Genomic DNA, 17,869 nt, shown 5'->3' with positions numbered 1-17,869 from the left:
ACAGTAAAATATTTTTTTCTTTACTCGGAAAAATTATAGTAATTTCTGGCATAATTTACATGAATATTTATTCGACATTTGATGATATCTCGATAATTTCATTTTATTTTAAAAGAAATAATTTGTTGTACATATATTATTATTTTACTTTGCACATACTTGTAAAATATATATTTTAGTTGCAAAATTCTTTAGAAAATTTCTTACCTGAGCATACGTTTTCTTTCACGAATATATGCGGCATGTCGTTGAATTTTGCAAGGGCTACCATTTGGATAATAACTTTCTTCTACATCATTCATCTCCGTGTCTTTATGATCATTATGATCTGAAAAAAATTCACACAATTCTATTTAAACAATGAAATGTTTATTAAAATTAACAGAATTATTATAATTATTTAATGCTTAATACCTGGTGTTGAAACTGGCATGTGGTAGAGCAAGGGAGAATGTGTATGTGGTGACGTGTGCGTGACATGCTGCGTAGATCTTCCTGCATATATACATGAAGGTAATTCTGCCAAATCTTCCTCAGTAATATCATTACTGGGTCCCACAAAATATTGAATACTGCAAAATTACAATAGTGTGCAATTGAATAATAAAATAATAATGTGCAATTAATTTTATTAAAATGGAAGGTATATACGTATAAATATATATAAAGCTTTTTATTTTACATTTGCATATTGTAATAAAAAAAGAGTGTGTGACATATCGTATTCTTTTTTATTCGTTATGTTATCCAAACAAATTTAATTGAGCAAAATTGATAAAAATTTTAGAAAATTTTATATAATCATTAAAAATAACACACACACACACACACACATACATGTATGTATATATTTATAATATATATTTTTGTTACATTCTATATATCTTCTAATTTAAATAATTTGTTAAAAATAAATATTATTTTATAATTAGAATGTATTACAATTTATTGGAAAATGTTTATAAAAATATAACTGATTGAAAAATTATTTGAGATTCGTGTATTTAACGAATCTCTTTTTCTCTGATAAAATGGCATTTTTATGGATCTGAAGTTTAGCTTAATATTACATAAAATTTAGCTTTTTAAAATTATATATATCTTACTCATATATATTTAAATCATACTCTAAATTCTTATTATTTTTGTTTTATTACACTGGATAATGTAAATCTTTTACTATATATACACAACTTTTACTTTTATTTATTATTAATATACATGAATCATAATATTATGCTTTTTAATATTTACTAAAAGAAAATAATTTTAAATTTCTTTTAAATAATTTAGTTACATTTAGTAGTTTAATATGTAATTAATTTAATATGCAATATTTTTTATTTTATTCAATTAATTGTTTATATTTTCTATGCCTTGTTCACTCAGAAATTATAGCATTATAAAATTCTAATTATTTTTAATTATAGTAAAATTTTAACAGAGGGAAAGGTAACGTATTAGTCACAATTTTCTTATCGTAAATATTCTTCTTTAGCTACAAATTGAACACTTAATAATCTATTATGTTTGTGTATACATTATTTATAAAGTCAATATCATTAATATTTGATTATTGAACATCATAATCTATTATTGAACAGTATAAATTGAGAAAGTTTCAGAATACTTTAGAAATAAATTACAAGATATATAAAATATCAAAGAATATACTCACATTTATATTTACACACACATATAAACATACACACACACGCGCACGCACACACTTTGTTGAGATTGATTGAAATATAAAAATTAATAGTCTTCTAATTTTATATCAAATACAGAGGGGTTTTTTTTCTAAATTTGATACGTGTCAACACATATGTCTAATTATTTGAAGGATAGGGTGAATAAATTAATATCTGTTGCACGCCATCGTGGAATCTGCGAGTCTTGACGTGGGGCCGACCCGATGACAAATCCTTTGGCTCTTATCCTCGAAATCGTACGCGGTATGATGATTCGCCATAATATATACGCGTCTTCACAATTTCATTCGTCATGAGTATTTCCGCAAATTGAGAATATCACGAATCAACGAGCAGTCCCACTAAATATAAACTGTTACTTTTATTAATTAATTTTTTATTAATATTTTTTAGAGATTTGCAATTTTTCACAGGCCAATTTTTTAGATCTTGATTTTTTCCGTCGATCTCGTCACGACCGATCGATCGATCGATAGCTCGAATGGGGATATGAGTACGGAGAATACGCGGGTTTAGACTATCGGTGATGTCCCTGGAGAGGCCTCTTTATATATGAAAAGCACGGGGTAGCACGAGGGATGATCGATACCAACCCCTGGGCGGGTTTGTAGCCAATGGTGAGCCAAGATGCATGTGGGGTGCGATTATCAAACTTGCACGGGATTGGTGGGCGAATGCCCTAGCGAGAGTTTTATCGGCGGAGATGCAACCCCGGAACGCGAAATAAACACGAAATAATTTAATTACATTTAATAGTTTAATATGTAATTAATTTAATATGCAATATTTTTTATTTTATTCAAATAATCGTTTATATTTTCTATGCCTTGTTCACTCAGAAATTGTAGCATAGGTGTAGTACATTTGTAAATTATGAGGTAAATAATAATACAACGAAAACTTTCTTTTCTTTTTACGAAAAAAGCTAACAATAAGTATTAATGTAAATAAAATTAAATAAAATATTCAACATTTTTTCCTGGAAGAATAGAAATCTTGCATTATAAAATTCTGATTATTTTTTAATTATAGTAAAATTTTAACAGAGGGAAAGATAACGTATTAGTAACAATACCTATCTGTGTCTCGAGAATTCCGATATATAAATAATATTACAATATAATAATAAAATATTTATTTATATATAAATATATAAGTTGTGGAATATTTATAATTTAAATAATATAAAAAAAAATAAATTTAAAAAAATGAAAATAAATATATGTGTACGTAATTCGTTATTTATTTTTTATTATTATATATATTTCTACAGGTTTTGCCTATCTGTATTTTTATATCTCAGTAGTGTGGTACCTGCAATTTGGCTATTGAAACTGAACGAGGTGCATAGAAGATTAAAACTTTGCGAATCGGATATCAACAATTTTGATTCGACAATGTAGCTGCTGGTGATTTAAAGCATCTAGAAGAAGCTCTCTTTGTACGTGTGATTTTTGTCATTATTTTTCTAAAGCTAAATAAGAAATGACTCTATAAACATTTCTCTTAAAATCTTAAACAACTTTTATGCAAATAAATTTTTTTTTTAAATTTATTTGCGTATTTTTTTTTAGATATTTGGGCGTCTCAATTTAAATAAAACTTATTGTATAGCTTAATAATATTAATTAATTAGCAGAGATAATTTAAGATTGATTAAAACACAAAATTTTTGTTTGATTCTTCAGGTTGATATTCAATTACCGGATATTCAGATTTCCACGGAAACATGGGTCACTTTGATCAAACAGTTTTTAATATTAGTTCTAATAGTCGGCCGATGGATGTTACCGAAAGGTGATTTAACTCGCGATCAACTGAGTCAGCTTCTCTTGGTCTACATCGGGACTGCGGCTGACATTATCGAGTTCTTCGATTCCTTTAAGGTAGACAGAATAACAAAGGAGCCTGTGCTTGTATATCTGACCTTAAGCATCTGGGCATGGTCTCTGATGCAATTTACGGTCGTGTTAATAGTCACTAAATCGAGGAAGTCTCGACTCTCCAACTAGTTGCTGCAGTTTCGATGTCTGGGGAATCGCTCTCAACATGATTCTCCAGGTATTATGTTTTTGAATAATATAAAAATTTTAAAATGTCTGAAAAATATCGGAGAGAGAAATGCGAAAAATATTGCTTTACATTTCTAACAATAACTAGATAATCGTGAATTAATTTTCTCTATTTTTGACATTTTGTATTTGATAAACGTTGATTGATAATAATAGGAAGAGACTTGTTTTTAAAATTGTCCATTTATTTTTTTAATAAATATAATTTTGACGCAAATCTGATAAGAAAAAGATAAGAGTTGTACAAGATTAATTTTAATAAATATAATTTATTTAATAAATACTGATTCTTGCAGGATGGACCGTTTCTGACGTTTCGCTTGATATTGATAATTCATTATCAGATAGTCAGTTACATGAATATATTTTTTACATGCAAAAACACGCTTGTAATATTGCTGCAGTTGTATCGACTTTACGTGGTGCAAAGTGAAAGCAAAAGCAAAAACGATGCAAGAAATATAATAAAACGGAAATGTCGAATATCAGCATTATTTCCCGAGTTGACATGTACAAAAATATAAGAATGAAAAATTCGCGATGATAATAGGCATAAAAGACGACGTAATAAGGACGGGTAGAAGCAAATTATAGTGAAACCGAGGACTCGATGGAGGATATCGATAAATTTGATTCATCCCCCAGAAATGTTGTTTGCTCCAAACGGTTGGCATATTTCATTTACTTTTTCAAATTATTTTCACATGTAGAAAATTATGTAATTATATAAAGAAGAAATAAATGATATAATAACAATAAAAAAAATGATAAAAATTTATTTTACAAGATTCAATACCTTAAATATTTTTTACAAATAAACTGTTATATAAATTTTGCATAAAAAAAAAGAAAAGAAAAATTTAAAAGAGAAAAAACTGCATAGCAAGATTATTACATGAATATTTTATCTTTATATATGAATTATCACAGGAAAAGTCGTCAAGATACCGGATACTCGACATCAAGTTCTCGTAATTCTAGCAAACAAGGCATATCGCAAAAACGCGAAGGGAAGAAAAAATCATCGCGTAAAGAGGAAACGAGGCGCGACACTTCTGACGAGGAAAGACGACGTAAAAGAAGAGAAGATAGAAAATCTTCCGAAAGAAATGAGAGGAAGTCGACAAAGAATAGGAATGACGACGGTTCCGGTAAAGGCTCTAATCGAAAATTTGATAGTGAAAATGAATCCTTCAGCGAAGAACTGACCGAAAGTAAAACTATCAGTAAAGGCAGTGAATCAGAATTTGACAGAAACAGGTGACCCTTTAAAACATTAACGTAAAATAGCTGTAGATGCAACGTCATTTCTACGTCATTAAATTTGACGAAATTAAAAGACAAGAGTCTCGAAAAATCATGAAAAAAAAATATTTCAATATTTGTAAGCGCTAATTTGTAAGTAAATAAAAAAGAATTTTTATTTCATTATTACTAATTATATTAAATTTCATTAATTACTTGTAATGAATTTTTAACGTTATACATTTCTATTACAAATATTAACATTTTTAAATATGTTAATATTTGTAATATTTGTATACATTTATAAGAGCAAAAAATATTATCTATTTATTTTTTCTTTTTAGAAAAAATATTTTCTTTACAAAAACTATTTCTTTTTTTTTTCTCAAAAGTAATTTTCAGAGATTTCAAAGATTTTAAAATATTTTTTGATAAATTATCTTTTCTAGATATATGTATATACATAGGGTATTAATTATAGAGAATCCAATAATTAATTTCATAAAAATACTTTGAATCTTGTATTCTCTCAGTTATAATCCTGTTGTAATTAGAGTATAACATTATTTTCTCATCTATATCTATTATTAATGTTTTTAATAATTTGCAGTGCTCGTAAATACGCACATCGAAAACGGAGGCAGGATAGAGATTGACAGCAAAAATTGGGTATTATAGCATTGTTGTTTATTTATTCTGCAATTTTTATCATTTGCATTCTCTTTATATACGCTGGAATTAATAACGGCATAATATTAATCACTAAAACGAGAGAGTTTTATCCTAAGAGATTAATGTATAAATAATATATATATATATATAAATAGTACATAAAGATAAAGAAATGTATACTTAGAATTTTCGAAGTAATAGAATATAAATGTTTACTTGTATTTATATTAATTAATATCTTGAATACAATCATAGAAGATTGCTTCTAAATTTGTCTCTTAATTATCTAATTGTATAAAAGCTTATATTATCTGACTGTGCCTTGATAAAAAAAAAGAAACATTCGCAATTATTATTAATTGTGAATTTTACAATATAGTGCAATAAGTCTTGTTATTTTCCACTTCCATATAAGTATATTTGTAATTCTCAATATACATATTATTCATATCAATATCTCTATGTATGTTAATCTATAGATGAAATAAAATGAAAAACACAAAAGAATATATACCACAACTTTTTATTATAAATAAACTACTCTGTAGGAAATTATCTTAATGAAAATTCTTTTATGATAAGTAAACATAACTTTAATTTAACGATATAATGTATAATAAAAAGAAGTAAAATATTATATTATCTTCAACTTTTTACACGACCGAATTATTTTAACTTTCTAGCCACTGAATGCTCTGCTTGCTGTCAAGAGTATCAATATAGTTCGATAGGTCGTCTTGGTGAATCCCATTGGCGGCACAATATAAGATCGCAGTGTTCTCCAATAATTCCTGCAATGGTTCTGTCGCGGAGACTTGAATTTCTTTGTCTTTTAAATCCTCCGATTTTTTTTCCTGCGATTTTGCTTCAGACGTAACACTTTCACGCTCCTTACAAGATTTAACTGATTTTTCTCTCACGTGTTTTAATGTGTTTAGGCTCATCTGTCGATCTGTGAAAGGAACCTGATTATTCTCTAATGATATCGAACAGCTGTTATCAAGAGAGAGAGAGAGAGAGAGAGAGAGAGAGAGAGAGAGAGAGAGAGAGAGAGAGAGAGAGAGAGAGCGGAGTGCAACGTCGCGAACAGTCAAGAAAGGAACCGCCAACGCTATCATAGGACCTAAGAAAAATCACTGTACTAAAGGCCAGAAAATTGGGTGAAAATAAATATATTCTGTGAAACCATTCTTATAAATTCTATTAAATCGACAAACAAGTTATCCGCCGCCCTGAGTCCTGTCTTCCTTTGCGGATCCCGAACTCGCAGTGCCACCCCGCGGCACAACAATTTGAATTAAAACACTTGGCATATTATATGGCGTATATTAATATTCTTGCTTTATAATAATAGATTTATATATTTATACAAATTTTTTAATTTAATGGGGATCCAATGTCAAATATTTAAATTAAGTTTGCAATCGCACATTGCAAAAAGATGGGTTGGAATTATTATGCGCAGAAGTCAAATTAACCACAACCACGTAGTTATAGGAATAACTTTCTTTTAGTAAACATACCAGAATTTCAATTAAATAATAAGCTTCATCAAGTTAGTTATTTTTAACTTTGTGTAGGAATGATGAGCGCATTACTAATTTATAGTTATCTACATAAAAACTGTTGCAACAAATACACATATGTATTATAATGCAAATAAATGTATATATTTAGTATAACATGTAATTAATATATAATTCTTTATTTTTACAAAGAAATGAGACAGTATATGCCATTTAAATAGAAAAGATACAGAAGATTTAAACTAAAACTGTAAAGAGTTGACTGAAAAATATAAAAATGAGACAAAATGGGCTATATGCCAAAGTTGGTTAAAATCTTATAAAAAATATTGTTGAAATTTTATAGAAAAATTTAAAGCTTGTTTAATTTTATCGAAAATGTAATAGAAAACTATATATAATCACTAGATGTAACAAATTGATATTGTCTTTGATTTGTGGATTGAAAAATATTTCTAAATTTTATTCAAAACTCATAAGAGATCTATTATTAAACAAAATTATATACATACGTTTACTAATACAGACTAATAAAACAACGAAAATTTACAATCCATCTTAAAAAACCTATATTATTAATATGATTATAATTATGATTATGATGATGATAAAATTAATATTAAATTATTAATTTAAATTACTAATATTATTATGATTTAAATATTTGAGAGTAAATTATGGATGGATAAAATAACGTATCAGTCAAAATAGTTGAATAACATTATAATACTATTATTTTGTTTTGTTTTATTATTTATAATTATATATATGCTACAATGTGTGTGTTAACAACATTGTTTAGTGAGTTTGCGCATTTTTGAGTTAGAGTTAGATAGATAGTAAAATGAGAAATATCGTACAATACGCGTATATGAATTCAAGACTAATCTAAAATAATCGTAGATCATATATCTCATTGTCAGTAGAATGATATTGCATCAAATAATGTTTTTCGAGCCTCTTGCTATCAATGCGTCTCGCTTTTATTCGCTATAATCAACTAAAAATTTTTTTTTTCGTAGGATGTCTTGCAAATCCAAATTTTTCCAATCTATTTTAATTGGATTATACGTTTTATACTTACACAAATGTAGAGATATATTTTTTATGTATTTTGACGAGCATCAACAATTATGTAACATTAAAAGTTGAAAAAAATAACATAACGAGTTATACTTTGTGTGTGTGTGTGTGTGTGTGTGTGTGTGTGTGTGTCTCTCTCTTTCTCTCTCTCTCTCTCTCTCTCTCTCTCTCTCTCTCCCTCTCTTCAAAAATATAAACAAATAATTTATAAAAACAAGGTAATCACCGTATATTTTATCTTAAAAATTCCTTTTTTATTATTAATAAAAAAGTTGATGCAAGTCACTCTCTGTGTAACAACTAGTTGTGATTTGAAAAGAAACAGAAAATTGCTCATCAAAATTAATTAATCGAAATTGTCGTTGCAACGGAGACTCTTATATAACCTTGTGTATATATACATAATTATATATTTATAATTTTATTTTATTTTATTTAATAATTATCATTTTATTCATCAATTCGACTCGTTTAATTCATCTATTTGCTGTTTTCAATTTATAATTTCAACAATAAGTAAAATCTGTTTGATATTTATTAATTCCGAAAAAAGAAACTTTATAATTGCTGCTAATTAATACCGATTATGCAGTTGACACGCTTACGTTCGCGATTAGTAATATATCTTTTATCCTCAAAGTTTATCTGACTTTTGTTAATAAAATATTTTAAAAAAAGTTCAATAATGCAATTCACAAGCAACAATGTGTCTTAAAACGCTCGAAAATTTGCTTCTGAATAATTAGGAGAATATATTTTGCGAAGAAGTATGCAATACTTTACTTTCTTCGGTCAACGCCTTCCCTATGAATTTTAGAGCAATATCTCTTTGCGAAATGTATTCTCTTAGTACTCAGATATAAAAATTTTTAAACATACTTATACCAATTGCATTATTACTGCGCAATCTCTCTTGGCTAAGTATATTCTGATACATAATTCAGAGACAAATTTTCTACAATATTTGAAGACACAATATTATTAATATTATTAATATATAATTAATATTTGATGTGCGTAATAACTATATAAGAAATGAAGCATATTAAAAGATAAAAGATGTACATTATTATTGCGTGTGCGTGTGCGTGTACGCTCGTGAACTGCATTTCTTTTATCTTGTAAAGGAATCGAGTTTTAAGAGTTTTATTCGTTAGCAGTAATAATTAATTATTTCGTATTTGTATGATCGCCCGGTGAGATATATATATATATATATATATATATATATATGATTTCCGCAATGTCATATGAAAAATTCTAATATTTTCGCAATATATCGGTCTTATAGCTAAAATATTAAAGATATTTTTTATATCTCGCGGTATCTATCCAAAAATCTTATCAATCAGCCGGTTATGTCTTAAGACTTTTTATACATATTGATATATAAAAAATTTATAACTAATAAAATATCATTTGTTGATCCAGAGAACAACGTACTTATTCCACAAAAGAAGTATGATCCTGCACTTTCTTGTGCACAGACTATTCTTCTATAATAATCTGAATTGAAATAGTTATTAATTAATGCACGTCTCGTTGTTTCGTAGTTACACTTGTGTCTTCCGAAATATTATAATAATCGAAATATATCATTTATGTAAATGATTACTTTATAGATGCATTACTCGCTATATAGGTTTATAACAATATGCATATCTTTCAGGAAAACATCTACATGAAATCTACATGAGATAAGTTAACAAAAGGCGTCTTTTTTTACATTTTCTTAGATTTTGTTTCAAATTTTGTAATCTTTTGCACTTGTACAAGAAAACAGTATTAAAAAGACTTTATAATTTTTCTCACTCTTACTTGTTTTCTTGTAACCTGTTTTATTAACGTACAACGCTGGAACAATAGTAATTTAATTTAATAATCATATGTAATAATCTGTTAAAAATAGTTTTTAAAAATTTTTCTACACAAATTTGCTTACGACGTTGTTTCTTCTTCAAATCTGTACAAATTGTCTGTGTTTTAAATTTCCATTGTCCAATAAAATTGCAAGCTAGCTTCCTAAATCTTTTTCACTTCTTATTTTGCACAATATGTATATCTGAAACTGACGTACACATATGATTGACTTAACGTTATGCAAACAAATAAAATACAAAGAGAACTTTATTCTTTCCGTACTTATTGGACTAAATCATCCTGAATCTGAAAATCCAACAATTCAAACAATTTCTCTTTCACCTACTTGTCCATGATGACGACAATAATAAATGAATAATAATAATTCACAACATGACATATATCAGTGTTGCCTTTCTCTGATATTAAACTTTTAGCTAACTTTGATACTAAAAGGTGATCAATTGTTCGAAATATCGATCATATTATATTTGAACACATTCGTTCAAATTTTCTGATTGTGTGCTCTAATTGCAAAGAATTTTCTAGCTAATATAATAATATATATACATATAATACATGTCGCTATATAAGCTTTTTTTAATAATTGTTTAATATTATTATTATACATATTTTTACTAAATTTATATATGTATGTAAAAACAAGTACATGTATCAAACAATTTGTGTTTTAATATTATCCTATACATTTAATATTTCAAGATAAGATAAAAGAAATAACTGCGAATGTCAGTAATAATAACCAAATTGAATTTGTTTTACGTTAGAATACGAGTTTAAGAAAAATAAAGACAAAGAGAAAATATGATCAATAATGCCGATATAATAATAAAAGTATAATAATTATGCTTTGAAAAATCTATTATAGCTTTTAGAATCAATTGCGTGCATTGTGACATTATCTGATTGTTACAAATGTTATGGCATGTAATAGACGTATACACATAATTCTTATAGACATTTATCAAAATGACAGATAAGACTAATTGCCGTATAATAAGCGAAGAAAAAAATGTACACTGATTTTATTGTCTTTCTTTTTTCCATATTCGTCAGAGATTGCTGAATAATCTAAAGATAATATCACCAACGACTGTGAAAAAATTTCACATCGATTTATTCACAATCACTATCTGTGAAATATCTACACGCGACAAAAGTAAATCGTTATTATTACTCGGTTCTGTTTATAAAAAACATCTACTTTATCTAAGCAAAAAAAAAAAAAAAAAAAAAAAAATAAAAAAAAATAATATAAAATGTGTATTATGTGGGTACCATACTGTAGTAGCGGCCAGCACGGTAAAGACAGTCATTCTCGAAATCATGTTAGAAAATTGTCGATTGTTGTTGTACGCCTCGCGTTTTTCTGGGTGTCATCCGCACACGATTGACGAGCGATCCCGCGTACCCGTGAATTTTCGTTTACTGTGTATATACTCGCTAATTATGTGCGGGGTGTATTTTGCCGTGGGATATCAAGGGAATAGCTTGAAAAATGACTGTGGTACCAATATATGGATGGGTTGTCTTCTGCATCATCTCGATCAGTATGTCCAATATGCTTACATGGTCCTCACAACGTTGCTGTCCTGCTTACGACATGCGGAATTCGAACGCGCCATAGTCGCCGCTCGAAAATTCGATGACTTAATGCGACTTTATAATAATAGTTGGTGCGCCGATAATAAACGAGCGAATTACTGTAAACAATGGTTGGGTATATTAGCGATCCTCGTCACTTCGCTCTTCGTTGGGATATTACAGGGATTAACAGGACTTGTCGTACCTAAAATGAATTTGTTTATATATATGTGCCTAATAACAATGCGAACTATATTCTCGATCGAGATTGCGAAATTTTGTTTCTTGCATGATGAATTGTATCGCGGGTTTTGTCACATCAACCGACTATCTGGCAAACTGACTGGTATCATATTATTAATCAAATTTCATTAAGATTGTAACTTAAGTCAACCTGAAAATATTGATTATAATATCAATCAAATATTAATTTTTCAGTTATCCGTAAAAATAATTGTAAAATTTATGTTTCATAAATTGATATGTAACATCTAAATAGAATTAATTCTTTGACTGTATGCAAAGCCCTTTCTACTAAATCGATTTTTATTATATATATTTGTAGCTAAATGTGATAAGAGCATTTTAAAAAAAAGAGGAAAGAAAAGTAAAATTTATATGTTCCACTGTCCTGCAAAAAATGAAACAATTTCATTGTAATATATTTTTAACAATGTGTTAATTTTTTTTTTTACATATAGGAATGGGCTTAGATACCGGTGTATCTGTGAAGAATGTTAATCGTCTTACAATCTCGAATATCCAGCAGTTGCACAGCTATTTGACCGATGCGACAAATCATTTCAATTCTTATTATAGTCTGCAATTATTCTGTTGGATCGCATGCTTGTTACTGGACACTATAACGTACATCTTCATTCTTCTTTACCAAGTTCACAGTGTATATTTGATTTCTGCCCAATCTATGGCAATAGTATGTTTTTTACTTCAACTTATCGCCATAAGTCGCATCTGTAATTTAACATGCAATCAGGTATGTTATGTTCTCTCTGATGAACGATATATGAATGTCTTAATATTACATAAAATATTCTAGGCAAATGCATTGGGTCAGATAATATTTTTAGCAAAAACTTCCTCATTCAAACACACCGAATTTTCGATTGTAAGTAAAATAGATATTACACGGAGTAAACTATTTTAATAATTCCTTTTTTCCTAAATCGTTTTTAATGTTTATTAAAGACTAATTTTTTTAAAATTATTTTTACAAAAATATATTTTTCCAACGTTTTTTTTTTGTATTTAGGAAGAGATCGAGTTGGGAATACGTGTTCGAATGTATCCGTTACGCATTAGAGTCTGCGGTTTATTTAATTTGGACAATCGTCTCGCATTCACGGTAATTAAAATTTTTCTATAATTAATTAATTATTATTTATATATATTAGGATTATTATAGAAATATTTATCGGCATCTATAAATATTTCTTGTCAGTTTTTACAAAAAGCTGAGATTTAATTAAATTTTTGCTATTTTAAAGACTCCCCGGATGTAACTAAAAAACGGTTTTTAATTATTTCAAATTATTTAAATTTTAGAAATACCATAAAATTGAATCTATTGGACTTAGAAAACTGATCCAATAAGAATAATTGTCCCATTTTTTTTGTTGAATTCAATGTATTGTTACATCAAACTTTACTTTTACCTCTTTATCATAGTTAAATTTTACTTTTAATAATATAATAATGTTTAAAGAATTTTGTGAATATTCAAGTAAAACTGAAGAGAATATCAAATAAAGAAATTATCCGAAAACATCAAATGTTTTTACCCGCATAGTTTATGATCAATTTATTTAAGTTATTCGTATTTTAAAATATAATAATTATAAATTGAAAATTATTAATTTCGAAAACATTGCTTTCTCGAAAAATAGTTTAAATAAATTGATTATCTAATGTGCTTTTGTATAAATCTACTTATTTATATATGTATATTATGCAGGCGTTTGGCATTATATTGATGTATGTGATCCTAGCTTCGTCCGGTCATTGAACTTATTATTAAATGATAATCTTAAAGGAGCAAATATGAGGAGTAAGTAAATATAATTTCAAAAAATATGCATTTACTATATAAATAATTCCATTTAGATTTTAATAGAATTATACAAAATGTTGTGGATAAAGTCTCTGGACGGCCGATATATCGGGAGAATAAAGCATTTCAATCCCGATCTCCCGATATATCGGCCGTTAAATTTGATCCGATTAAATCGGATCAAATTTCGAACTTTAAATTCTAAAGCTTTATATATTTACAGAAACTTGACAACAGCAATAATGAAGGAAATTTAGAATGGATAAAATTTTCCAGGATCTTGTAATATTACTCGATATAAAATTATTAAATTGTTAATAAGATAAAATATTTATATTTAAACAATAAATATTATTAATAGTATTTGTAGAAAATATAATAATACTTATTTTTTTCTACATACTAAATAAAATAAAATACGTGGACTGTGAAAGAACTAAAAATATATGAGAAACTTACGATATAGAGTATGCTATGTATAAAAATATTTGGTTTTTGTTGATTTTAAAAAATTTGCGATCTTGTGGGTAGTCAAATTCTATCATTGGACAGATATTTGGGTTTTCAACATTGTTGTATGATATTATTTCATCAAGCTCTTCTGATTGCAAATTATTAAATTAATCATTATTATAACTACTCTTCCCATAAAATATATAATAACCCTTTTATCTAAATACAAAGCGTGTTGCCATCCAGGCATGTGCTTCCGATTCTTGCTTCCGTAATTTTTCACAGTCCTCAGCAGAAAGCCAAGTATTTGACTGATAATAGTCCATTCGTCGTCAATTACTTTAGTGTGGCGGGCGCTATTTTTTATAATTATTATATAATTAATTTATAATTATTATATAATTAATTTATAATTATTATTAATTAAAGCATAAATAATATATGTGATTGATATGATTTTATGCAAATAAATAAAATATACAGAAAAAGAACTTTATCCTTTCCGTACTTACTAATCATCATAATCAGAATCTGAAAATTCAATAATTCGGACAATTTCTCTTTCATTCCCCTTGATCGCCCCTTGATAACGACAATGATAAATGAATATAATAATTCAAAACATGACATATTATTGTCGTTTTTCTCTAATAATTAAAACTTTTAGCTACTTCGATACTACAGGTGATCAATTGTTCGATATATCGAATTTATATTTGATCATATTTGTTCAAATTTTTTGTAAAAGTGCTGTGCTGAAGAGTGGTTGAAATAAAAGCAAGAACTATCAAGTTGTATGAAACTGCTGTGTAATTTATTTACAGACACTTCCAATTTCAGGGGATCGATATTCTGAAGCGTCTTCTCCGGAATCATTCTCGAATTCGGTTAAGGGGGGAATCTCTTTTTTTTTGGTCAAAAAAATCGATTTTTTTTTACGGAATCTTGTAGTTTAAGGTCTTGAAAATACTTCTGTAAAGTTTTAATTTGAAATTAATTAAATTGTGAAAGTTATAAACCGTAAACCGACTCGGCGCGCAGGTATATTTTGAAGCGCACAACAGCTGTTTCAACTCCCTGCTGCGTGGTCAATTCAATGTGAATAGATTTCATTGTGTTGATAAAAGGAAAAGAAGAAAGAAGAAAGAAAGAAAGAAGAAGGCATACAGTATGGCCCTGGTATAGCAGATTAGCTGTAAGTACTTGATATATCTTCATAAACTCAATTTGAAACTTTAAACGCGTTTTTCTCGAAACAGGTTTTTTACAACTGGTTGACATGATTTCTAAAAAACTATTCAATCGATTGACTTGAAATTTTAACTGTACGTTCAGAAAACATCCCTCTATCGCGTGAACTAAAGAAAAAGTGATACGTTATATACTTTTTTTTTTATTACAAAAAAATTACCAATTTTAAGAGTAAAATCGATTATTTAAGTTTGACAAGTCGCCATTTTCTCAAAAAAATTTTTTTTTGCTTACTTCTAGTTCAGGCGATAACTACATGTGTACAGAAAAAAACACCGTTTAATTTTTTTGTTTCAGATGATCTCAAGGGTAGATATCGTGTCAACCAGCGATTAAGGCACTCCACGCGGCATCATAAATGAGCAGGAATAACAGGCGATATTTTTAATAAAAAAAATATTTTTAAATAAATAAATATATAATAAAAACATCCGGAAAAGATGAAATTAAAACATCGCATAGTTTTGCTAACAAAAATTCCCAAAAAAGTCGTTTTTTTTACCAAAAAAAAAGAGATTTCCCCCTTAATCTCGAGTTTATTTTATTATCTATCCTGACAAACATTTTATTATTATTTATTCTCTTGCTTATCTGATATTATATGTTACAATGTTATTAGAATACAAGTTTAAGAAAAATAAAGAAAAAGAAAAAATATTATTGATAATGCTGATAATATATAATAAAAGTATGATAATTATATAAATATTATATATTAATTATACTTTACGAAATCCATTATAAACTTTCAGAATCGATCAATTGCGTGCATTTTGACATTATCTGATTGTTACAAATGTTATGGATAATAGACATCTAACAGGCGTATACACATAATTTCCACACAAATATTATCAATCAAGATGATAAATAAGATTAATTGTCATAATAATAAGCAAAAAAATGTAGTTTTTATTATCTCTTTTGTTCACTTTGTCATAAATTGCTGAAAAATCAAAGGAAAAAAATCATCAACGATTGTGAGAAATTTCACAGCGATTTATTCACAACTATCTGTGAAAGATCTACACGCAATTAAAATAAATCGCTATTATTACTCGGTCTTTTTCATAAAGACTTTTACTTTATCTAAGGAAAAAATATCAAATATCTAGTAGCATACTGTAGTAACGATCACCATAAGGGCAGTTATTCTCGAAATCACGTTAGAAAATTGTCGATTGTTTAATGCGACATTATAATAGTAATTGGTGCGCCGATAATAAACGAGGGAATTACTGTACACAATGGTTGATTATATTAGCGATCCTCATCGCTTGGTTCATCTCTAGCTTATTAACGGCTCTTGCCGTGTCTGCAATGAAAATAACTTTAACATATTCAATGTTACAGTTAATATGCCTAATCGGATTACGAATTACATTCTCGATGGAAATTGCAAAATTTTGCTTCCTATATCACGAATTGTATCGCAGGTTTCGTCACATCAACGGACTATGTCGCAAACTGACTGGTACCATGTTCAAATTTGATTACGATGTAAACTAAGTCAACCCTAATGATCACATTAATTTTTTAATTATTCGTAAAATTAATGTATGTTTCAAAAATTGATGTAACATCTAAATAGAATTATTTCTGTAACCGTTTGAGAAGCCTATTCTACTAAATGGATATTTTTGAATATATTTGTAGTTAAATGTGATGAAGACACCCAGATATAACACAAGCTATTCACAAAGAATTCATTTTTATGTCACCAATTTTGAGTCCCTTTTGAAATACATATAGAATACATTTTATAAAATTGCTGACATAAAAATGAATTCTTTGTGAATAGCTTGTGTTATCTGGGCATTTTAAAAAACAAGCAAAAAAGTGGAATTCATATGTTCCACTGCCCTGCAAAAAATTATACAATATCATTGTAGTATTATGTTTGTATATAAATATAAATGTCTTAATATCATACAAAATATTTTAGGCAAACGCATTGGGCGACATATTTTTAGCGAAAATTTCTGCATTCAAATACACCAAATTTTCGATCGTGAGTAATAAAATAAGTACACGCAGTAAGCTGTTTTAGTAAATCTTTTTTTTTTCCTACCGCCTGTAGTATTCGTTAAAGACTAATTCTTTTTAAAGTATTTTTACTTATTGTTTTGATCTTTTAATTAAAAAAATGTTATGAACATATATTTTTGGAACGTTTTTTTTTTTGTATTTAGGAAGAGATCGAGTTGGGAATACGTTTCCGAATCTATCCATTACGCATTAGAGTCTGCGGTTTATTTAATTTAAATAATCGTCTCGCATTCAAGGTAATTAGTATTTTTCTATAATTAATATTTATTA

At 27.5% G+C, this 17,869-nt stretch overlaps 1 protein-coding gene and 1 pseudogene across 1 annotated transcript; both read left to right on the top strand.

Moving 5' to 3' along the window:
* Nucleotides 1–2,588: 2,588 nt before the first annotated feature.
* On the top strand, nt 2,589–5,700 carry LOC140672332 (uncharacterized; annotated as a pseudogene).
* A 5,820-nt stretch (nt 5,701–11,520) lies between these two features.
* LOC140672729 (uncharacterized) lies at nt 11,521–14,104 on the top strand. The gene is made up of 6 exons (XM_072905110.1): nt 11,521–12,124; nt 12,480–12,772; nt 12,836–12,904; nt 13,049–13,141; nt 13,751–13,843; nt 14,070–14,104. The coding sequence occupies exons 1-5, from the start codon at nt 11,521–11,523 to the stop codon at nt 13,799–13,801; spliced, it is 1,110 nt and encodes a 369-aa protein (XP_072761211.1). The 3' UTR covers nt 13,802–13,843; nt 14,070–14,104.
* Nucleotides 14,105–17,869: the final 3,765 nt, after the last annotated feature.

The sequence above is a fragment of the Anoplolepis gracilipes genome, chromosome 13, assembly GCF_047496725.1.
Source record: "Anoplolepis gracilipes chromosome 13, ASM4749672v1, whole genome shotgun sequence".
NCBI classification, from domain to species: Eukaryota; Metazoa; Arthropoda; class Insecta; order Hymenoptera; family Formicidae; genus Anoplolepis; species Anoplolepis gracilipes.
This window is presented reverse-complemented; position numbering and strand designations above follow the sequence as displayed.

Bases quoted from the DNA above. Each gene is read 5' to 3' on its own strand.
- LOC140672729 (XM_072905110.1), top strand. From the start codon at position 11,521: ATGTTAGAAAATTGTCGATTGTTGTTGTACGCCTCGCGTTTTTCTGGG. The intron at 12,773-12,835 runs GTATGTTATGTT...AAAATATTCTAG, and splicing joins GTAATTTAACATGCAATCAG to GCAAATGCATTGGGTCAGAT. The intron at 12,905-13,048 runs GTAAGTAAAATA...TTTTGTATTTAG, and splicing joins AACACACCGAATTTTCGATT to GAAGAGATCGAGTTGGGAAT.